The sequence below is a fragment of the Sylvia atricapilla genome, chromosome 6 (genome assembly GCF_009819655.1).
Source record: "Sylvia atricapilla isolate bSylAtr1 chromosome 6, bSylAtr1.pri, whole genome shotgun sequence".
Classification (NCBI taxonomy): domain Eukaryota; kingdom Metazoa; phylum Chordata; class Aves; order Passeriformes; family Sylviidae; genus Sylvia; species Sylvia atricapilla.
In genome coordinates, this window is record NC_089145.1 from 14,840,121 (window position 1) to 14,864,103 (window position 23,983).

At 42.3% G+C, this 23,983-nt stretch overlaps 1 protein-coding gene across 1 annotated transcript in view; it reads left to right on the forward strand.

Moving 5' to 3' along the window:
* Positions 1-23,983, forward strand: part of OSBPL5 (oxysterol binding protein like 5) — a 135,449-nt gene that overhangs the window by 100,850 nt on the left and 10,616 nt on the right. The window contains exons 9-17 of the mRNA XM_066320874.1: positions 5,496-5,667; positions 10,785-11,004; positions 14,964-15,148; positions 16,526-16,607; positions 17,193-17,291; positions 18,150-18,246; positions 19,110-19,208; positions 20,420-20,517; positions 22,479-22,568. Of these exons, the coding sequence (XP_066176971.1) occupies positions 5,496-5,667; positions 10,785-11,004; positions 14,964-15,148; positions 16,526-16,607; positions 17,193-17,291; positions 18,150-18,246; positions 19,110-19,208; positions 20,420-20,517; positions 22,479-22,568 (1,142 nt within the window). The remainder of the gene's footprint in view (positions 1-5,495; positions 5,668-10,784; positions 11,005-14,963; positions 15,149-16,525; positions 16,608-17,192; positions 17,292-18,149; positions 18,247-19,109; positions 19,209-20,419; positions 20,518-22,478; positions 22,569-23,983) is intronic.

The following is a 23,983-nucleotide window of genomic DNA, read 5'->3' on the forward strand; positions in this document are numbered from 1 at the left end:
TGTACAAGTGCAGGGTCTTTCTTTCTTAGCAGTTTGAGAAAAGACTGCTTTTTCCAAACCAGTGACTGTGTCTGCATTTCAGATTTGTGTTGAAGAATATTTAGAATTAGGAGTTTAATTCTGTCCCCAGGAGAGAATTCTGGAGCTGCCCCTGAGAGCCAACTGCTGTTAAGCATTTTAAGTCACCTGCTTAGATGTCACAGTGAGGATCTCCACTTTGCCATGAGCACTGCTGCCACAGGGCATATTCCTGCTAATGGAATTCAAAGTGGCAGATTACCAAGGGTTAAAATCTTAACAGTAGAATTGTAAACCACATTTACATTTTCTTCTCCATGTCTGCCCTCTCCTTCAGGTATGCTTTGGGTAGCCTCTACTGCCTGATGTGGATGCAGTTGTGTAGAAATCCTGATGGTCTAGCTTACAGTGGTGTTGTTTCTTTTCTAGGCATCTGGCCCTTCCCCCAAACTGATGCTTTCATCTGGGGAGGAAATTAGGTTATTGAAATAAGGGTCATGCACAGAAGCAAAGAACCACAAGCAAGATTGCAATTTGAAACCAAGTTAACAATGAAATACAACTCTGGGTCCTGGCAGCTCTGCAGAAAATAGAGTATCTTTTTAGCTTTATGTTTGTGTTTCATATTCCTTAGACCTTTCACAGTGGTTTAAAATCCAGTCTTTTGCAACAAAATTTCATTAAGTTCACTGCATAAATTGCACCTGCAGCTAATTGAGAGCTCATGTCCTTGCATCTTGACAGCCAAAGTGTGAGAAATCATGCACACAGGCACCCAAGTGGTGCAGCAAAGCAAGCAGTCAGCTGAACACGATGACCTTAATGTTCGCTGACTGAACCAAATCAGCCTCTTCCTCACCATTCCTGATTTGTGTGCACTTGAGCAAGAATTCATCGTTTCCAGGTGACAGCCTACTTCAGGTTGATTGTTAAAAGCATCTATCTTGTAAATGTGAGGCATGAGGCCAAAGCTGGAGGACTTTAATAATTCAGGAAGAATAATATTCCCTTAGTGATGCCTCTCTGGAGGAATGTGTGGTTGCTCAGTGTGAGCCTTTTGAAGTCTTAATTGGCAAGAGATTCATCCCAGGTGTTCTGTAGCTACAGGAATGCAGTGGAAAAGAAGCACAGTCACAGACTGATATTTCGGTGTGTAATGGTGTGATTCCATCTAGAGCAGATTTTTCTTTCTGTTGAGTGCTGAGAGAACATTGGCTGTGTCCTCCGTGACCAGCTGCTGCAAAATGTGGCAGATCGACTTGGCACATCAGATTATGAATTGTTCTAGGTGAGTGCAAAGAATTTCAAAAAGGAATAGCTTAGTGTTTTCCGTGCTGCTTTCTTTTGTCCTGTGAGATATTTTTGTAGTTTCAGATCTCTTTAAAGACTAGGAGAGACTCAAGTTTTTCTTTGAACTGAACCTAGGTTAGCAGCATAAGCACCTTTTGTTGTTTTGATTTTTTTTTCCAAGAGGGAGAAGAAATTAGTTTTGTCTCTTTGTTTTAGTAGGTCCTTTTGTCTGTAAAAAAAAAAAAAAAAGAGTTGGTGCAAGCACATGCCTGCTGCTATTTAGCCTTGCAGCCTCCAGGTTTCTTCATGGTGCCAGCAGTGCCCTGCCCAGAAAGCGTCTTGCAAGGAGCCATAGTGATTCCTGTTTGCACCTGAAGGCACCTACAGGACAACCAAGGGACCAGGACCAGCCAGCCTGGGTTTGGGGAAGGCAGGTCCTGCCTGACCACCCTGATCTCCTTCTATGGCAAGGTGACCTGCGCAATGGATGAGCACTGGAGCAGGATGCCCAGGGAAGTGGCTGAGTCACCATCCATGCAGATATTTAAAAGACACGGAGATGTGGCACTTTGGGACATGGTTTAATGGTGGACTTGGCAGTCCTGAGTTAACAGTTGGACTTAGAGGTATTTTCCAATGTAAACAATTCTCTGTTTCTGTGTAATTTGGTTTGAGAAGAGCTTAAAAGCTTGTGAGGATATACTGCCACAAGCTGGCAATATACTTCGGTGTTTTTCTTCAGAATTTAAACATATGCTCAGTTTAAGCCACAAAATTATAAGTAATAATTGATTGCAGTTTTTATATTGCAGCTTCAAATCTCTTAAGAGAATATTATTGTCACTTTTTTTTTTTTTTTTTTTTTTTTTTTTTTTTTTTTTTTTTTTTTTTTTTTTGCGTCTTTCACATGCACCCTTTTGGGCTACCATTCCTCTCTGAAGGAACCCACATCTTACATTCTTTTCTAGTCTACTTACCCTGTATACAAAAAACCCTACTTGAGTCACCCACTCAAAATTAGAACATGTGAGAATTGAGGTAGCCATGAAGCCTTCATGCTGTACTGTGACTGTAGGTGACAGCCTTTAATTATGTGACCACATTCATTTCTGGAGTTCCTGAGGGAGTGAGTAGACTTGTCAGGTAAGCAATTAAGTAATCCAAATGCTAGCATTTTTGTATCATCTTCACAATCCAGAAGAATACAGCTCAATAGAAAGGTCACTGAGATGTAAAAACATTTTGTATAGGCCTTTAGCAAGCAAACAGGTTTATCTTGTGTGCAATCCCTGTAATTGAGAGAGTATAATTTTATGGGTTTATGCTGCAATTAACACACCATTGACTTGCAGAGAAGTAACCTTTTTATTTGCAGAGGTAAACCTGTATTTCACATCTAGGTTAGTGATATGTGTTTGTTTGGATTCACAGCACCACCTGATGGCTGATGGCCCATTTCTGGGCTTGGGGATGTTCTGCATCCCTTCTGTTCAGTTTCTGTCAGAAGTGAAAACCAGGGTGTACACTGATGCCATTTCTGTTTACAGCAGGGCACAAGGAATGCTGACTGCTGATGCACAGCGAGTTCCTCTAAAGCTTTGTATATCTGCCTGGGACTATTAAAATGAATACTTAATGTTTTGTTTTGTTTTAATTTAAGCTCCTTGAGTAAAGCTTCAGAAAAGATTCAAGTTTCTGATAGCACTTCCCAGGGAGTCACCTGAAGAGATGGAAACCCCAGATATATTGTGTAGAAATTTCCTCCGGTGACGTGGTGAACACCAGATATTTTGACCTGTAAGGTCATGTCAGTACTGGCGAACCCCTGTGGCAGTGGGGTGGGGATAAAAGGGCTGCCCAAGGGTCATGGCCAGCATGGGCTGCTCTGTCTACGTCCCCAGGGGTGGGGAGTGTCTGAGGGAGGCTTGGGGCCACCCCTGCCTCAGCTGTCATAGGATAATGAGCGCTGCAGAGCACGGAGGAGATGACCTTCGTGCTGCCTCAAAGGGCTCATGCTGCTACAAATCAACCTACCTGTCAAAGCACCTGATTTTAACAGCCTCTTTAATACAAAAATGTCTTGACATATGCAGCATTTCCAAATGCCAAATCACACAGTTCTCGCTCTGCAGAGCTGGAAAAGAAAAGCAAATTGAAAAGCAAAGGAGAATCAAGGTGGTGAGCCTGAGCAGGAGTGTGCTCCCTTGCATGGCACAGCCTGAAACAGATTTGCATAGTGGTGGGTTTGGGGGAGAAGGGATATGTAGGAGGAGGTGGATTTGTGCTCAGTGCAACCATTAACTCTAATGGGTTATCCATGGAAATCCTCCACATAGTGAGAAGGGAATAAATCTCTGCCTGTAAAGCCTTAATGCAAGAATATTTGTTAAATACAAAATAGTGCAGAATCAATTCCAGCAGCATTCAACCTTTCTAATCTTTTATTAACCATTATTTGTGATGTTATTAATAAATCATAAGCCTATGCTGAAGGAATTTATTGGATAAAATTAGAATAAAGGAGTGGGATTCTGCAGTGTTTGTGGTTAAATGTTCAAGTGCAATTCTTCAAAGATTTGAGATATTTTTATTTTACTGGTTGCAGCTTTGTATCAAAGCAAGCACTGAAAGCCACTCAAATTTATAAACATTTCTTCATATACGTGTTGTAGATTTTTTTTTTAACTGTCATTGATCTTACAAAACTAAATTTTGGTTATGTTGAAGTTGATGGGAATTCTGCCCACGAGAGCAGCAGGATTCCAGTGAGATTTATGCATGTGCTTGATGCTCTGTGATAGAAAAGAATCTAATGGAAAATTTTGCCAAATAGGACCAGGAAAGAATGCAGTCCAGGGAAACCCTGTTTGCAGCACTTGCCGTTGCTCAAGCAAAATCCTTTGTTTCCTTCACTGCCTCTCAATCACACTTCTAATTATTATGAAATGTATTCTAAGAAGTGTAATGAAGAGCTCTGTTTTACAGGCTTGAAATTAGAGGATCACTCCCTTGATACTTCAATTCTCGAATGTTCAGCTAATTTGCAGGTGCCCTGGCCTCATTAATGATTGCACTACAGAAGCAGGCTATTTTCAGGTGCTTCCAGGAGCCCAGCAGCTCCAGCACTGTGGTGGTTGGGCTTTAACACACAGCTTTGTAGCCTTGTATGGATCACTGCAAAAGGAGTAGAGGGTCAGTTTGGATTCCTGTATTTTCATTTGCTGTCTATCTGTCTGTGGGATGTGTGCAGACATAAGGAAATCCAGTGTGGCTGTACCTAGGGGCTGCAGTTTGTCTTGGCTCTGTGCCATGCTTATAATTTCTACAAAATGGACCCAAAATCTTCAGGTAAAGATTTTTATACAGCAAGATAAGAAAAAAATTATGCCCCACCCAGATTATCTCCTGGACCAGGCAGAGAGAAGAAATGGAAAAAAACCCCTTAAAAATGCAGAGAAAGAGGGAAAACGGGAAGCCTGACAGCTTTCTCTAGTCTCAATCACTCTGTCACATATTGAGCATCCTGGATCTTGACTGGAGTGGTGGTTACAGCAGCCCTACAGCCAGCATGGGACCCCTGAGCAGGCTGTAGTTCAGTGATCCCAGAGTAAGCAGGGACTTCTCCCATGCAGCTCAGTGCTCTGGTATCTCCCTGCTGTTGGCAAGTGTGTGAGGTGGGGATGCAAAGGGGTGAGGGTATTACTTGCAGACATGAGATGCTGGGTGGTGTGGAAGCACCATACACACACAGATTCCCTGCATCTCAGACTAAATCAGAAAGAGGCTATGGGATGTGAGTAAGTTGTGAGAGATCAGAAGGGGACGTTATTAGGGAAGAGGGAGTTGGGGTGAGCTTCCCACTGTATCACCCATGCAGATGTTTTACTCATGCAGCCGCTAAAACACACCATTTCTGGCAAGATAACCTAGGGATTATATACACAAAAAATATATAGATAACCTAGGGATTATATATATGAAAAATACATAGATAACCTAGGGATTATATATACGAAAAATACATAGACAACCTAGGGATTATGTATACAAAAAATATATTCTACACAGCGACTTCCCAAATGATAATGATAATGAGCTTTACTCCCAGGCAAGAAGCTTTTGAGAAGCAATGCATGAATTGTGTTATTTGCTCTGCTGTGCTTAAATAATTCCTTTTGTTCCCACAGGCCGATGCTGGCTGGACGCTTTGGAGCTTGCCCTGCGTTGCTCCAGCCTCTTCCGGCTCGGTGCCTCCAAGCAGGGCAAGGATGGAGAAGTGAACTGCTCGAGTGATTCTGCACATGCAGGGCTCAACCACCTCTTGCACACCAGTGCTATGTCAGACCAGGAGTTCTTCCAGTAAGATGGGGCTGTTTGTTACTCCTTAATGCACAGAGAGGTGTCATGTGGCTCAAACTTGAGTACTTGAGTGTCATCCTGCCAGAGTCCACTGAGGAGATGTGTTTAAAAACCAGCCTGTGTGTTCTGCTGCTGCATCCCTCACTAATACATGGGCTTGGTATTGCCACCTACTGCTTGAACACACGGGCTAGGGGAAATCTCAGCTGTGTTTGTTTGTACATAAACAACTTTCTTCTGTCCCCTGCTTGGGCCAAAATGGTGTCTGTGGATGCCAGCATGAAAAATGGCTTGCCTGAGTAAAGATTGCATAATCTAGCTGCTGTAGTTACACAGACACAGTCACTAACAATGCCTGTGTGTTGATAGCACATATGGCCCTGAGTCTGATCTATTTTTTAATAATGTGTACTCTTCCCTCGTAATACTGTGTCATAGTCAGCAGAGTGCACACACTGCATCCTTAGTTTTATAATTCCTTTCTCTCTCTGCAGGGGTTTTGAGGGGTGTCCAATTTCTTCCTCGATGAATCAGATATATTTTTACATAAGGGGATACATAATCAGATATATAAGGGGGAAAAACTCCCCACAGCCTCCTTTCTATTCATATTCCTGGTACTACTGCAGCATTTTGGAACATCAAAGCTCTCTACACATTAAAAAGCCCCAGGCCTTGCTGTTGCTTATAGCTGAATAAGCAACTTCAAAAATCCTCCTGGCATAGACATTTGGCCTTTGGAGTGAGAACTGGGAGAGGTAGTGTCTATTTCTAGTTCTGCTGATTGGAATTTGACTTTTAGAGCTCACAGCAATGCACCATCAATTATGTAGTTTCTAGGGTAGCAATTCTTGCAGTCGGCAAGGATGATGCGTTGCAGAGCAGGACCTCACCTTTAAGAGGTTTTCTTGGTCTCTGTTACAACAACAGCAGAGGTCAGAGTCTTCTTTGGAGTGTGAAGGTCTCTCTGGCCCCATGGGACCAAAGGGGAGCAGCATTTCAGTCTGCCCTTTGCCCTGATAGGTTCTGGTGATCCCAGCATGTGTTCTCCAGTTCTGCTGTATGGGTTTTTATCTAGAGTTTGAAGCAGAGCTTTACTGAAAAGCAGTGGGAGAAGAAAAGGAAATCTAATATCTTACCACATCATGTGCCCTAGTACTTGTGCTCATGGGCTTCTTTCATAATTCTTTCCTTATGCCTGGGAGTCTCTGTGCTCACTGTAATAATGAATTCAAGAATGCAGTAGACTTGGGTTTGGGCTGATGGATGCGTGTACAGAAATTTATGTAATATTAAAATGGAGCCTTTAAAGTGTAATATTAAACTGAGAACCTTCAGGCACACCCATACTGTGAACTGGTGCAGAAGATAGGGTTAAAACTGTAGTAAAGTATTTCTTCAGAATATGATGTGTGAATGATGCTTAAGTGATGCCTCTATTTCACCTCTTACTTGCCCAACTTCAAAAGCCCCCTTGAAATACGGGATTCAGTAGTAGTAGCACACATGGCAGAGTTTTCAGCAGAACAGAGTACCCACAATTGCAGTCAGATATTTCTTAGCTGAGTTTGGTTCAAGCTAGGCATTCGGCATGTGATAATCTGGACAGTAGATTCTTCTTTCTGAGTCCTACCACTGTTGGGAAGGTGTACCCAAATTCCCCATTGCTTAAAGCCCAGGGGAGTCTGAGGGTTGCAGGACAGGAGGATGACTTCCTGTCATTCCTGAAGGAATGAAGAATATTTAGATAAGGGAGAATGCAAACCCCAAACTGTGCAAGTGCTGAACAAAGTGGTTTTGGTTTGCCAGTGACAGTGGCTTCCTCACAGGGATTCAATCATTCTAATTAAATGCTTTCCCTACAGGGAATCTTACCAATTAAATTGGCATGCGGTTGTTAGGGGGGCAGTTAATTACATTTAACTCTATCTTCAAATTAGCCAAACTACTCTGTCAAGAACAGAAAAAGAAAGGGAAGATGATGGATATTATGGGGAGAGCAAAACCCCCTGGGAGCTGGCAAAGGCAGATTTTCTGTTGAGCCAAAGTTGCATTTGTCTGCTGGCTGCTTTTCTCCTTTCCTGCTGGGAAACAAATGAAGATTATACAGTGATTTTGAAATCCATGTCTTTAGTAGCATATAAAAATGAGGGAGAGAACTGTGTGAGTGAATCAAAGACTTAAATACTGTGCAAATCAGAGATTTTAGACAAGAGACTTGTAGGGCACCAGGCACTCTTTTTTTTCCATATGAAGTTGTGTTTCTTGTGGCTTCCATGTCTTATCTACAGCACCTCCAGGAATCTGGCTGGTTACTTATTTGCAAGAGCCAAACTTTTTTCTATGCTTTATGTAGAAGAGCAGTATCAAACCAAAGAAGTCCTGGTCACCAACTGATGTTTCCAGGAATGCCACTTAGGGAATAAAACACTGCTGTAAGAGAGCTCTAAATATGCTGGAAGAGTAAATTAGCCATGGAAAGTGCCAGGTTACCCAAGTTCATGGTAGAAATCCAGTGCTGACTTTTAGCACAGTCATTCCCCCTGCCAGGTTTTGGAGTCAAATCTCGTTGGAAGCCGTTGGGAAGTCTTTACATTGACTGATTGGCCAAGCTCATGGCATGGCTTTTGGTTTTAGCATATCACACATAGTCAGTGGTGATGCTCTTTGGAGGAAGAACCTGGGTGCACTTCAGCATTTCATATTTGATATTCAGCATGAGAAGCATCTGTTTTCCTTTTGATTCCCCAGAGTGGTTCTGTGGCTCTGGATGTACTATGTCTTGCTTTGTTTGTGGTGGCGAGTAATCAGTGCACAGTTCAGTGGAATTTCATATGAATCTGATCTCCCTCTTGAACTAAATCTGAAATCCTTAAAAAATACTAGGGTGGGGGTGGTGAGAGACAACTAAGAAATGAGTCATTTACTCCGTTAAACTTCAGATACTTCCCAAATGTGAGGCCGGTGACACTGGAAAACTTGCTCTTCTTACAAATGTGAAATAGAAACAAGTGCTACTTCTCAGCCATGAGCTAAAAGCCTTATAATGAACTGTTCTTTCAAGTATTTTTTTCCCCATGGAGAAGACTTTCACTAGGTAAAGGGAGCAAAGCAACCACAGACAACACTCACAGGTTTACCTGACCATTGAAAAATTAAGAAATAAGCTAGGTATTTAAATGATCAAAAACTAATATTTTCCTGGTCATACCATCCAGGAAACAACTGTGGTTGTGGGATAATCTCTCCAAACAGCTCTCTCCTCATCTTTTTTCCTGCTTTATTATTTTAAATTTATGTATGTATAATCTGTGTCTCCAGTGTATTTGGTTATCAGCCATGACATTTGCTGCTTGCTGGCTAAAAAAAAAAGAGAACTAACATCTTGGCACTAGAACAGTGAAGACATATAATGTCTGATAGCAAATTATTAGTGCTGGTTAGTGACTAATTTATGATCTTAGTTTTATGGTACAGTACAGCTGTCAATTAAAAAACCTTGTAGTTTGCATATATGAACACTATGTGTATGTGTATATATAGATATATATATGCAGACATACATATATTTACAAATGGAACTAAACTAAAGATTTTCTAAAGGCACAGAAAGCTCTAGATGGCACTTCCAAAAGAATTCTAGAAACTAGGCTCTGCCAGAAACTGAACTGTGGCTGTCACAATGTGGTTTGCTTGGCAAGTTAAAAATCATGAGTTTATTTCACTGCATAATTGTAAGTTGAGATCTTTTGAAAAGCTGATGCCAGCTCTGCTTTCTGATTCTTCTGTTGCTTTTTTGTTTTGTTTTGTATAAATTTAATCTGCCTCTACCTAGCAATGCCTAATTATCTTTCTAAAATAGAAAATAACAAAAAGGGGGAGGAGAGCAAGGGTGGGAACTTTCAGCATTCATGAGAAAATGCCCATCATAGAGAAGCTTGATGCTTGACAGAGCATTCCCATGTACTAAGAAATCTTGCAGAGAAAAACAGACTGGAAGAAGTTACAAAACTCTTCCAGATCCAGGGCCTGTTTAGAGCCTCTGAAACCCTTCATATAGCTGGAAATCTTTTTTCATCACTCTATCCAAAAGCAATTTTTCACAAGATCTCAGTTAAGAAATTTTCAGAGGACAAGCTGAGAAGCTCAGTAAATGACAGTTGAGCCAGGCTATGGAAGAGGTAATGTGTCTGCAGACATGTATGAATAAGGAAACTGTTTCCCATGATAGATACCACTTGAAAAAAGTGCATTTAGTGCATATGAAAAGTGAATACTTTTCAGCACCTGACCTCTGGCTTGTTTAATCATGTTTGCCGTCTGTCACATGAACTACATCTGCTATTTCAGATGGAGATTCTGTAGGTTACTTGAGAGAGAATTTTTAGTATTCTCTAAAGTCTGGATAACTGAGCATGAAGATTGTTACAACTTCCATGCTTTCCCTTAGATGCTGTTATAATTTGGGGGTTCTTCTCATGTGTAGTTGTCCACTCCATGCTTTCAACTCTGTTCTTCCACGCAGCATCATCTAAGGGAGGCACATTCCCCAGGTTAGCCTGGTAGATGAGGGAGGAGTATGTGTGTGAGAAAATACTTGCTTCTATTAGTTTTTAAATTTGTCTTTTCTGGTGTAAGTCTGACTTAGGACCACCTTCTGTTGAACAAAATAACAAAAGCACTGAAAAGGAAATTTATCCCATAATGTCATATTTTTCACGTGTGCTGCAATCCACTGATTGGCTTCTGTAAAAGGAAAAATCTCTCCTGATAGATACTTCAGTTCTCTAATCAGCAGTGTGGAGTTGTTGGGGTGCACTTGCTCTATATCCCTCTGGTCTCTGGACTTCCATCTGGAGCCAGCAGCAGGGCTGTGTAAGGGTGCGTAAATGGAGCTGGCACATTTTGAAAAGTGCAGTTTGGAGGGGAAAATTTTGATGGAAAATATCTCACTCTGTCTGTGATAAAACCCTTGTTATTCAGGAAATCAATGTCTGAGACTGTCCTGTTCTGCACAGCTTATTCTGAGTCCTGGGTGTGTTTTTACTGTGTTTAAAAAGCTCTAAGCAAAGGCTTTGTAAATCAAACTGAAGCAAGTAATGAACTGTGCATTGCAGGTTGAATGAATCAACCCTGGAGAACAACCACCATTTGGAAAATGATGCTTTTTCGGACAAGTCAGAGAGAGACAACGTAGAGGAGTCAGAGAATGAAGCACAAGAGAACAGCCGGAAGACAAATGAAAGCGAGAGCGATCAGTCAGAAATACAGGGAGAACTCTCTCCAGGAATGAAGGGGACCACTTATATTGAACAAGTCTATGAAGAATTTGGAGAGGTAAGAAAACAAAGTCTTGATTGCTGCCTGTTCCTGTTAAAATGTAGCTGTTCATAGTATATTTTTTTTTCAGCCTTTTAGCTGTAGAGCAGGTAACAGCCAACTTTATGTGTTCCGGTGTTTTACAGATAAAGCACAATTTTCTGCTAAATTACGTGGTGTTATCATGTGCTTTAATAATTCTGCATTATGAGCAGCAGCTCTGCTACTGTGCTTTGGTGTGTTTCCAGCATATGTGATTGCTTTAACCAGTTATTGCATTAAAGATCGGCACAGCATTGTCACATTCATGGAGCCAGCAGGAGAGGGGATTATTATCCTGGGCATGTGTCCTGGCCAATTAGGGTACTCAGTCATTGTGTAATACAAAATATGACACTTCCCCTTTTTTATTATGCATGGAACGTCCTTTTTTTTGTGTCTGAATGGAGCATTGGAGCCACTTGATTGCTAAATACCAGTTGCTTATCTGAAAGCCATTTCTCATGACATTTAACAGCAGGAGGATGCATTTCTTTTCCACGTAAGAGCCTTGCTAGCTGGATGTCACTGTGACACCTCTGAGGAAGGCAGTGGTGGAGAGCTGGGGCAGCCAATTGTGCTGTGTGAGAATTGGTCAGAGCAGGCAGCAGAGGAGCTCTGCTCTGAGCACTCGTTTGCCTACTGCTTTGAACAAGGGAGCTGATGTCTTGTTGGTGCTTCAAAGAAACACAATGCTGGAAAGCTGTTTTTTTCCCTAGAGTCACGGAATCCTACAACGATTTACATTGGAAAAGACCCTTAAAATTGAGTCCAGTTATTAACTCAGCACTGCCAAGTCCACCACTGAACCATGTCCCTCAGCACCACATCTATATGGCTTTTAAGTACCTCCAGGTGACTCCATCACCATCTGTGCCAGGCCTGTTCCAATGCCAGACAATCCTTTTAGTGAGGAAATTTTTGCTAATATCCAATCTAAAGTTCCTCTGGCATAACTTGAGGCCACTTCCTCTTCTCCTATCACTTTTTACCTGGAGAAGACACCAACACTCACCTTTCTGTAACCTCCCTTCAGGTGGTTCTAGAAAGTGATATGGTCCTCCCTCAGCCTTGTTTTCTGCAGGCTGAACCACCCAAGTTCCCTCAGCTGCCCTTCACAGGATTCATACTCCAGACCCTTCACCAGCCTTTTATGCTTTTCTTTCAATATTTTCCTGAAAGTGTAGTACTAATACTGATGAAAAAAATATAGTCAAATATACCCTAATAACACCTAACTTCTCTTTAGTGCATTTTTTCCCTCAAATCCCCTTGCAGACAGGCAAATGGTAACTGAGTTCAAACAGGAGATTTTGAATATAGATGAGTAACTACACAGCAGCAAAATGAAAGCAAGCTTAACTTCTGTCATCTGCTTATTGTGAAATGACCTTTCATTACATGACAAACTTGTCCTAGAAGTGGTGGTAGGGCAGGCTGATATTTTGGTGTTTGAGCAAACCTTACAGGCTAAACTGGTGTGTACGTGGGTGTGTGTGTGAGAGAGGGAGATCTGCAGTTTTACATTAAAGTAAGAAAAAAATGCACTACAAATCAAGTAAAAAGAATGCATTTCTGTTGGAGAGTGACACTTCATGTGACATTAAATAAGGCTCTCTGTAGTGTGTCTGCTCAGACACATGTAGCATCCAGTGGGCTTCCAAAAAGAATTGCCATGTGACCTTGGCCAATGGGTGTTTTGTAAGATTTCTTCAAGAGCTGGGGCACTCATCACCTGGGCCACACAGGTAGAACCGGTTGTTGAATTTTGACTCACTGGTGAAAGGAACATAGAGAAAAATAGGTTTTGTGCAATGATGTAGCTCCCGTGGGTGGAGATACATCAAGGTAAACATGTGACAATAGTAATGTCACGTCTTTGTGTCACTTTACTGGCATGCCCTCAGCCTGTGTGTGCAATTGGGGTGTGGTAGGATGAAGGTCACAAACAGGCACTGTGAAATTTTCAGCTTGGCTTTGAGGGCTCGTTTTAAAGGTGTGCACGTGGGTAGGTGTGTTGCTCTGTTCTTGGAAGGTGTTGGTGCATTTGGCGTTCAGTTTTGCCTTGCTTGCAGTTGGAATGTGAAGGCACAGACAGGTGTAAGAAGAACTTTGAGACTGCAAAATCTGGTCTAGAATGCAAAACAGACACTTCAGTAGGTAGACTGATAACAGAAAAAAAAACCAAACCCACATTTTTTCCAAGCTTGTAGTTTTAACAAGTTATTATTTGAGGTTGTTCGCATCTTCTTGCACCTTCTTCTCTTTGTTTACGTTCATCCTGTGTGCAGTGATTCATTCTGAGTAACACTTTGTCCAGCAATTTCAACATGGCATTAATTTATGTTGACAGTACATGCACACTTGAGAAGCTGGATAAATAATGAGAGTTCTGACAGCCCCGTGTGCATTGCAAGCCCTAGGTGATGCTGTGGTATTCCATTCCTCCTTGGAGCTCCAAGGTGTGTATTGCATCAGACTGTCAAAAGAAGAATGGTACAAAGATGGAAAAGCAATTGCAGTAACAGAGCTTTGTTGTTCCTCAGTTTGAAATTCCCTCCGCCTGCAAGCCCTGTAGGACTGGTAAACGTGCTGTGACTGTAGGGCTGACTGGGAGCCAACATGGTGGCAGTGCTCAGGTGGTGAAAAAAAGAATGTTTAGTGATTTATATCACCTGAAAATCCTGTTGTGCTGTGCTATGCACTCTCCCAAACCAAAGTCCATTCCAAAAGTGAACCTGTGCCCTTTTTCTCATAGAAATCTCTTGCCTAAAATCAGCAGAAAGCCTAACTGTTCTCTTTCACTGTTAAATTATGATGCCTAGAATGCATTAAAATGATGGTTTTGTTTGAAAATTTAGTTTGATTTACATTCTCTAGAGGTGTGAAAGGCCCATTCTTGCACATCTTGTAGACCCGCTTGATTGCATATGAACACCACAGGGCTGAAACCACAGCATAATCCCTGGCTTTTTTTTACCTACAGCAGGTAGGTTAAAAAAACCTTTCTGCTGCAAAAGGCTCTGAGCAGCACTGGCAGGTGCTGGAGTTTTTGTGCCTCTCATCTGGCAGTGCCATATTGACACACCAGTTCATCTTGTCTAGAAGTTGGAGGACTGCTTCTATTCTCTGTCAATTACTTGTTTACCTCCTACATTTTTCTACATGTCTCCTAGCGAATCTTATAAAGTCTCATTGGCGGAGAATGGGACTGAGAGGAGCTGCTTCTGTGCATCCACCATACACAGGGATGCTGTAACAGCTCTGGGCATGTCCACACCTCCTGAGGGCTGCAGTGCAGAGCCCCCTTGGCTAGTGTGGGTCCGTGCTGGCCCATCACAGCCCTGAGGTGTGTGGAGGCAGTGGCTCAGGAAGGAGCAGAGCAGTGTCCCAGTATCAGACACAAAAAAGATGAGGCAGGCAGCAGAAGGTCAGGCAGAAGAGCTCTATTTTAATATTTCTGACTCCATTTATATACACTTTTACAGAAGGCAAAAGATTGGCTACAGGTTGGTTGCCACCTCTTCAACCTCTTGGGTGAACATCATCAATCATATTTCTCCTCCCAGAGGAGAAATATGTAGACAAAGTAGATAATTCTAAATATATACGTAGTTTACATGAAGCTGCATGAGAATCTCCACTATAAAATTACAAACACTCACAAGGCAAGAAAACTTAGGGTGACAGAGCAGAGCTGTGCTCCTTGCCTCGTGCCAGCCTTCACAGACACCCAGGACTTTCTGCACCACTCACTTGATTGCTTTGGGGGTTCATTTCTACTGAGACATGGCTGATGTCTCTGAGCAGTGGTGTAGGTGAGCATTCACCCTTGTGCCGGGGCCTGGCGTGCATGGGTGAGCTGGGACCCCCGGAGAAACGCATCCACAAGGAATCGTTTTCCTGCTCGTGCCCTGAAGTGCCCTTTGCCTTTGCAGACAGGGGAGTCATCTCAGACAGAAACTGTCTCTGAGGAGAACAAGAGCCTGATGTGGATCCTGCTGAAGCAGCTGCGGCCTGGCATGGACCTGTCTCGAGTGGTGCTGCCCACCTTCATCCTGGAGCCGCGCTCGTTCCTTAACAAACTCTCCGACTACTACTACCATGCCGACCTGCTCTCCCAGTAAGCAGCACACAGGGTGGGCCTGGCCCGGGCACCTCTCCTGTGTTTGTGGAAATACCTCTGTGTGTGCCAGAAAGGCTCCCAGATAGTACCAAGGTCACTGACTTCAACACAGATCAAGCCAGGCACCAGCTGCAGTGACTTTTTACAGATAGACTGCTGCCAGTGAGGGGCAAGGAAGGAAAAGTTAAACTCCAGACAAGCCCACCTTTGCATGTTTGTCACTCTTGGCTGGAGCTGATGGGAATTCAGCCCATGCCTTGGGGTTTTGCACAACAGAGCTGTGCCACCTCCTGGTGTACTTGTGTACGCAGGGGAACAGGACCAACAGCAACCAAAATTGTCAAGCACTTCTGTTCCCCAAAGTAGTATAATTGTGATGGTTAATAAACAAATAAGAAACATCGTTTAAAACCACTGATGAGAGAAGCCTGCTGGGATCAGCAGAGTAGAAAGTAGGAAGTGTTCTGCTTACAGATAAGATTTGCCTTCTGAATGAGATAAGCCTAGTGGATTGTAAAGCCAGGGTGTGTAATATTCTAATAGCAGCAGTAGTTACTCATTTTATTCCACTTCCTCTGGGCAATTACAGAATCATGGTATTTTCAAGCCTTGTTTGTGGTATGTGTACCATCTGAAGTTAAAGAAATATTTCTCGGTATTGATATGTAAGAAGACTTCAAGAGGTTTGGAGGTTTTGATAAAAAATTGTTAAATTTGTGGTTCCGGTGATCCTTCTAAATTAATTTTGCAGTAATTTACCCAAGTGTATTTTTAAATCTGACTAAATGGTTCAAAATACCAGGAATGCCATTGGTTTGGTTTACTTCTTGCTTCATCTTTGAGCATTGTCTGCAGGTGCTGGCTGAGATGGCTTTTTGAAGTCCCTTCCAACCTGAAATATTGCATGAAATCTCAAAGTACTGATAGAGTTCATGTAGCACATCAGCTTTGAAGATCTTTTATAAAAGAGGGAAACAAAGAAAAAGAAACAAAGAAAAAGAAGTCTTTGATTTAAATGGCATAGTTTTGATGACTCACACTGTTCTACTAGCTATGACTCAATGTTAGTGGGAGTGGCAATCTCCCATTAACCTACTCCAATATCCAATCAAAGCTCATTCACTCTAGAAATTTTATTGCTGTTTTTGCAGAAATGCAGGGCAAGGGGTGCCACTTTATAACAATTTGTGTTGAGTGATGTATGCTACTGAAAAATTACATTTCTGTTGGGACACAGATTTTTCACTGGCAGCAGCACAGAAGTTACTTCCCTTTGGTTGTGGGGAAATAGATTGAAATTGATGTTACTATACTGGTAGGAAACTAATGTGGTGTGTGACCAGTATAAAGAACACTTTATGTTCTGTTCTGCAGGGCCGTCCTTGAAGATGATCCCTACACCCGAATGAAGCAAGTTTTGAGGTGGTATCTGTCCGGCTTCTATAAGAAGCCAAAGGTAAAATGAGGCATTAAGTTTGGGTTGTAATGGGCATTGAAATCTTCTGCTGTGGTTTTGTTTAATTTCTCTATTGCCTCTCCTTTGAGACTTTACGTCATTTATTGCTCAGAAGACTTTGACCATTACTTTTAGAACTGGGGCTGCATTTGGTTTCAGAGTAGACGATAAATGCAGAATAGTGACAATCAACCTCAGAGCCTTTGCACTGGGCAGTTTTTCCCTTTGCTGAAAGCAGATCTCCTTTCTCTTTTCAGGCCAGTTAGTACCACTGTGCCATGTCTCCACGTCAGTATGCCCTTGCTGTGTATAGTAGCAGCAATAATAAAGTTTGGTCATCTTGTACAGCTTCGATTGCATGGTATTAAATATTAAATTGGTGAGAATAGCAGATTAATCCATGGCTCAGATGAAAAGATTAGATTAGGTTAGATTGGATTAGAGGGATATGTATCTAGTTCTTCACTTTTATTTTTGTGATTGACTTTATTTAAAACATCAGAGAAAAAAATTACCATATTGTTTTGTCACCATCTGTAGCACTGGTTGGCAAATCTTCATTTGTAGCATTACTTGGTTTTTCAGGGGATCAAAAAGCCATACAACCCTATTCTGGGAGAGACATTCCGCTGCTGTTGGTTTCACCCTCAGACGAACAGTCACACATTTTACATAGCGGAACAGGTAAGTTGTGTTTGGGTGCTCAGGTGTTGCAAACACCAACCTGCTTGCTCCTCCCTGCTTAGAAACACACTGCTCTTCTCACCCTAGGAGAGGAACCTGGAGCTCTGTGTAAACAGGCAGAGCAGAACATGGGGTAAACTGGCTGCTGATCTTTTTTCTTTGCAGATTGACAGAAATTATGTGAGGCTTGGTGGGCAAGACTATAACAGCAGGTCTCCCATATCAGCTTCTTCAATAAAGACCTTTTCCATGGGATTCTGCCCTACTGTTTTCTTACTGTTTATAAAATGGGGGTTGTGTTGCCTCTGTCAAAGGGGACATAAACCACACAACCCATTTCATCCCTCTTTTATTTCTAAACTTTCCGTGATGATTTTAATAGGAGTGAATTGAGGGCTTGTTTTTATGACTAAATGAAAGACAGAGCTTTTAAGTTAACTGACAAAGTGTGATTTGAGATTTACACTGTTAATAAAAGGATCTGAGAACTGTGTGGTCTTCAGTAAAGGGGCTCCTAGTTTCACATACATTTTATTCCTATTTAATCAGATAATTTCAGCTTTGTTAAAATTTTTATTTCAACCACTGCATGCATTTCATGGAGTTTATTCAAATGCTGCCCTAAAGTTCTGCACTGTTCATTTATTATCTTGAAAAACTTTACGCTCTACTTGTTGGCCTGAAAGTGATCTCGCGTGCACAAGCTCAAGAAAATACAGGGTAGTGGAGAAAGATTAGATGTATAATGCTCTCATACATAATGGTGTCATATACTGTGTTCCCCCTTTAGTGTGCACCCCCCTCTCTGCCTGGCCTGTGCAGGCTGCTCTAAATGACCTCTGCCTATTTTTATCCTAGGTGTCCCATCACCCACCAGTGTCAGCTTTTCACGTCAGCAATAGGAAGGATGGATTCTGCATTTCTGGCAGCATTCTAGCTAGGTCCAAGTTTTACGGTAAGGCATTAAGTCTGGGCCTCTCCCAGGTAACAATGTGGCATCGGTTTTGGGTTTTTTCTCAATCATCCCTGAGTGTGTTGAGAGTTAAGAACAAATAAATGGTTGACAAATCTATCACCAAGACAGCCTAATTCCTTGTCTTGACTCTCCTGGGTCTTCTCCATTTCCACCATTTTAGTGTGACACCACTCTGCTGTTAAAATAAATAAAAAATCAGATAGAAAGATTAAGAGTTTTAAAACTCTGTTTTTCAGAAGGCAAAGGCTCACAATAAGGTATTTTGTTGGTGTGATAATGCAATTATGGGTGTGTGTTTATGGATGAGTCATGTTACAGTTCTCTGTAACCCAGCCAACAAACAGGAAAGTCTCTGAACAGATTTGAACCTTTATCTGTCTCCTGAACTCCTGAGAGCTGAACCCCAGAGCTCAAAATCCTCCAGTCATTTAATATCAATGTAAACAGCACAACTCAAGGCTGTGAAACACTGTTGCTATTTGAAATCGGTTATTTGTTTAGACAAAGATTTCTCGATTACTATCCTCTGCTGAGTGTGTTTACTGAAACACTTCTAGATAGTCTTTGCTGTCCTTCTGGCAATTTCTTCCCTTGTTTGGCATCATTCACAATCAGAAAAGTTGTAAGAACTGAAGGACCTGAGAAACTTCTAAGCTCCCATTAATGACCTGTTTAATCTACTGCTCTTTCTGTACATGATTTGCAGGGTCCTGAATTATGAGCATTTCATATTTTTTTCTTCCATTCGTGACCTACATTTAAATGGAAATGGTTTTTCTAAAATAGGAGGAGGGACAGAGTATAACAAGAATTTTTTAATGTGTACATTTTCTAAATTCTAGGCAACTCACTTTCTGCACTGTTGGACGGGAAAGCAAAGCTTACGTTTCTAAGCAGAGGAGAGGACTATATGATCACTATGCCATATGCCCACTGTAAAGGTAAGGTATGACTCTTCAAATAGGAAGCAAACAGAGTGACTAAATGGTGTCTTACTGACTAATTTTGCACGAGCTCTCCTGTCCCAAATAGCTGACATCACAGCACAGGGCCTGAGAACTCCAGAGAGCACCCCATGAGCCACAGCACTCAGCAAGAAACCTTCAGTAATCCTCACTGAACTCTTCCTGGCTTACCTGTGCACAGCCCAGGAGAGAATTACGCTCATCATTAGTTCTTACACTATGCAGAAGAAGAAAAATATGGCATATATGCACTGCAGATAGGATGAAAAGAACAAGACTACACTTTTGAGCTTCTTAGGATAATTTTTTTATGTTAAAACTGAAATTGCTTGATTTATTTTCTGGCTTTTTGAGGATAAGGGAAATTCCTGAATTCCCTTGCCATTTCTTTGTTATTCTAATCATTGTATTTCTCAGAGTATGAGTTGCCTCAGTGAGGCTGGCACCTACTGCTGTGTGGCTTTGCTCTGTGGAGCCACTGTGTGCTGAGGCTGGGGCATGGCTGCTGATCACTGCTCCTCAGGAAGCTCCATCTGCATCATTTCCACTGCAGAGTTAAAATCAGCAGTTGAATCCAGTTTTGGGGGCTGAGTATTTTTTAATTTGGCAGACAGACTTTTAAGCTTATATTTAGAAAGGCCTGGGTACCTTAAAATAGTAACTTCATAATATCATACTCTCTATGAAGTATTCCTGTGCATAGATCTTCTTCTTACCAGTTCTTCTTTTTCTGCAAAAGACCTCTTCAGCAAATGGTAAACATACATAAAAAGTTCTCTGCATGACCTCTGGTCTCCTAAATTCTGGTGAATCCCATTACAGCTTTTGTCATCTTCAGTCACCCTGAGAGAACTGGTGACTGACAGACTGGGTCTGTTTAAGCACCAGTATAAATGAGGTTGCTGGGCACAACTTTCTCTATTTTTCCTGTCCCAGTTTCAGCTTTCACAGTGCACCTGTGAGTCAAGCTGTTTCCTAGCTGGTGTTATAAATGGGGAATGTGGACTCAGGGGGAGATTCTTCATGCTTACAGTAAACAGCCATTTCCTAGAAACCTCTGGTTCTGTCTTTTCAAAACTTTAAGCCAAGTGGTGAATTTCACAGTGTGTCAGCAAGAGCCAGGTTGACTTGAGAAGGCAGGTTGCTTCCACTGGGGCTCTTTTAAATCTCTTTTTTTTTCCTTTCAGGACTTTTATATGGTACCATGACAATGGAGCTTGGAGGGAAAGTTACCATTGACTGTGAGAAAACTAACCACAGGGCAGAACTGGAATTCAAGCTCAAGGTAAGATACATTGTGGCCCCATTTTGAGTAGGTTTCAGGCTTGCCCCTGTGCCCCAGGCACGGTTTGACCATACACAGCAGATCCTTTCTGTACCAGCAGTATATGTGAGCATGAGAGCAGGGCCTTCCTGGAGAGAAAGTGTCAGTCACCCTGATGTTGTTTTTGCCTTGTGCAACTGAAATTTGCCCCAGGAAACTTTAGTTTTACATGACCTTTTCACTGCAGCTGGATACTGACTAATTCTTTTCCTGAAAGTTTGGCAACGACAGTGTGGCTTCTGTTAGGCAGGGATAATTAGTTTTGCTAATTATCAGTGAGTGTACAAAGAACTCGGAGGCAAGTTAGGATGTGGATCTTTGGGGTAGCTCTCCAGCAGCCATCACAACTGTACTCTTACCTTGCAGGCGTTATGGTGAGCTCCATCTTGTGTTTCTACAGACCTTACCCTGTTGTCAGGCAGATAATTCTGGGTGACTGTCACATGGGCAAGTCTTGCACTGACTTGTTCATGTAGCTAGTCCCTCACCTGGAAAGCCTGGTGATGGAAATGTATGGTATGCAGACAAAACTGAGACATCTTTGAGCATTCCTGTTATTACATAAAATTTAGGAGGGACATGATAGCCTGTAACTTTTTTGGGGCAGTTAACTTGCTTTTTAAGGAGCATCCATTTCTCTTCTTGCATGAGCATAAAATGAAAGGAGAACTGAGAGACTGCAGGGTTTTAGTGTTGCAGCCTTAGCCAACATAAATGTGAGAGATCACTGGAGTTGGGGGAATCTTTTGCAAACTGTGAGTTGTTTGAGGGCAGTAATACTTTTCTGTCCTTATTTGCTCTTAAAAAGGGAACTCTTGCCTCATCTACTTCCCTGACATTTGCACATACTTGTGTTTAAAGCCCGTTCTTCCCATAGGGCTGGTGTACTGTCTTGAGGCCAGTGGGATATTTCCCTGTCTTGGGTGTCATCTCAAACCAACAAACACTTTAGAGCCTCAAGTGCTTCTTCTTTTCTGGCTTGAAAACAGTGTGATTCATCCAAACATGTCTCAGAGAGGTCCCCATGATGTAATTACATGCTCTGCTTTGAGCATTTCTTCTAGTTGTCTATTTTAGTAGAATTGTGTGCAGTTGCAGGTAAACCCCTTAACTTTGTTTTAAATTTGGATATGTGCTAGTTCTCTGCTGGATTGCAGAGACTGATGCTTGAGATACATGTGACTGTTTTATCCGTGGGTGTTGTGTGAAGTTTGGGTTTATATTGTTATTGAAACACACACACAGAGAAAGCATTTCTCTGCACAAATGTTTTCAGGAAGTGCCTGCTAAAATGTCTGAAGGGAGATGTTCTGTGACTAGAAGAGCTGCTCAGACTCTTACTTGCATTTCATGTGTTCAGCAGCTGGGATGGAATTTTCCATTGCTCTGGGATCTGTTTTTCCTTGACTCTAGAAATACCTTTTCCTTTGGTCTGTGGGGGCTTTTTTTGTTGCTCACCAGAGATTCTTCATGCTAGAGACTTGACACACATGAAGTCATCAGCAGTGCCACACTGCTGTTGCTGTCCCATAAGCAGGAAGATTCATCACTAGTGGTTCTCTTTCCTTTGGACCAGGGTGCAAAGGACCTTGGGAAGGAGTTGTTCATACACTTATCCTGATGTCTGGCTGACAAAAGATAATGGCAATATTTCTAATAAAGATAAGACCTTGCATTCCTGAGTGTTAATGAACATCAAGGCTTATCTCCACAACTGCAACTACAGTGTTTGTGATATTACAAACAAAAGGAAGGGGGCACAATGTGAGACAGAATCCATGTTAGAATTCATTCTGCCTTTCCCCAGAAACAGTGGAAGTCAAGCAGTTGCATTTTCCTTCCCTCCTCTCATCTCTGTGTTTGGCTCCTTTCCAGTCCTCACTAGACTGACCACATTTGCTGTTTCTCTTCTCCCCTGACAGCCCTTCTTCGGTGGCAGCACGAGCATTAATCAAATCTCGGGGAAGATTAAATGTGGAGAAGAAGTGCTAGCGACTCTCACAGGACACTGGGTAACGTTTGACAATCGAAGTTGCTGACAGGGTTCCAGGGAGGAGTGTCAGCCCTTGGCAGGGGCTGAAATGGGCACTTCGAGGGCCCTGTCCTGCCTCTTGCTAGCAGCCCCAGGACATGCAGGGGAGCAGAGCCTGGGCCACTCCTCTCACAGTACCTCTGGAGGTCATTTACACTTCAATAGTCCCATCCATCTGCAGTGTGAGTAACGCTGCCCTCCCAGAGCCTGGGCTCAAGCTGGGAACAGCAGGAGGTTCTCCAGCAAAACCAGTGGTTCTCTATTTAGGGTCTGAGGCTTAGGACAAGCACTGATGGCAGGAGATACAGAGTGTATTAGGTGTGATTGCGAAGATCTTGAGGCTGCCTTTTGTCTGCTGTGTTCAGTACTTCCTCAGTTGGATAGGGATCAGGGAAGAACTTAGAGGGTTTTGAATTATTTTCACATCAAACCTTTATGGTAGAAGGCAGTTACACTACCCTGTTCATCAGCTGAAGGACAGAGACATTGATTTGGTGAGGGTCTTATATCTATGGCCATTTATAGCTACTTCTGTCTCTCTCAGTCAAAACAGTCAGCAGAGCAACTGGCACTTTGTACCCAAGTAGGCACAACTGACTGAGAGCCAAAGCCCAAGAAGAAGTCACATAGTGAATGATGTAGCCTAATTTTGATTGGAACTCCTGGTACCTGAAACAAAAGCAGTGAACCTTGGCTTTGGGCTAGACATTTGGGTATTTCTCTGAGCAACATTTGGGCATCTACATCACCATTACAGTTGGCCTATGCTCCCTTGCCAGTCTATAGAAATTGCCAATTCTGGGACAAGATTTGCCTCATTTGAAGGAGGTATTTGAAGTAGGCCAGGTGAAATGTGCCTGGATAATGCCCTTGCTGTAGTGGAGTCCTAACCACAGAGTGACCTTTGGGACTGGACTTGTTCTGTCAGGCAATCTGTCTTTTATGTAAAAAGCTAATGACCATTTTGAAATTGGGAGGTTTGCCTGCCAAGATTTTGGCACGTCTTCATTGAAGACAAGAAGCTGAGTAATTGTAAAAGAAGTCCTTTATTGCATTGTTAGATCAGTCCCATGAAGGCAAAGTTATCAGAGTCCATAGCAGTACACAGAAGCCTTCTAACATAAAGTCTCTAAGTCCCAAGCAGAAGCAGCAGCCACAGCTGCAGTAGAGGCATCAGTTGTCTGTGTCCCTTGAGCATCTTATCAGTAGGAGTCCATGCAGTAGCAACAACAGTGGCATCAGTGTTTCTGTGAGTCTTGTGTGTGTGTGTTCTCAGAGTAGTGCATTTTATTCTAATTTTAGCCAATTGGGTACATACACTATTTTTCTATATCCTTGCTGGACCAATCCTAAGTTAAGATTGGCGTGCATTAGTTTTTGTGAATTCTCACGTGA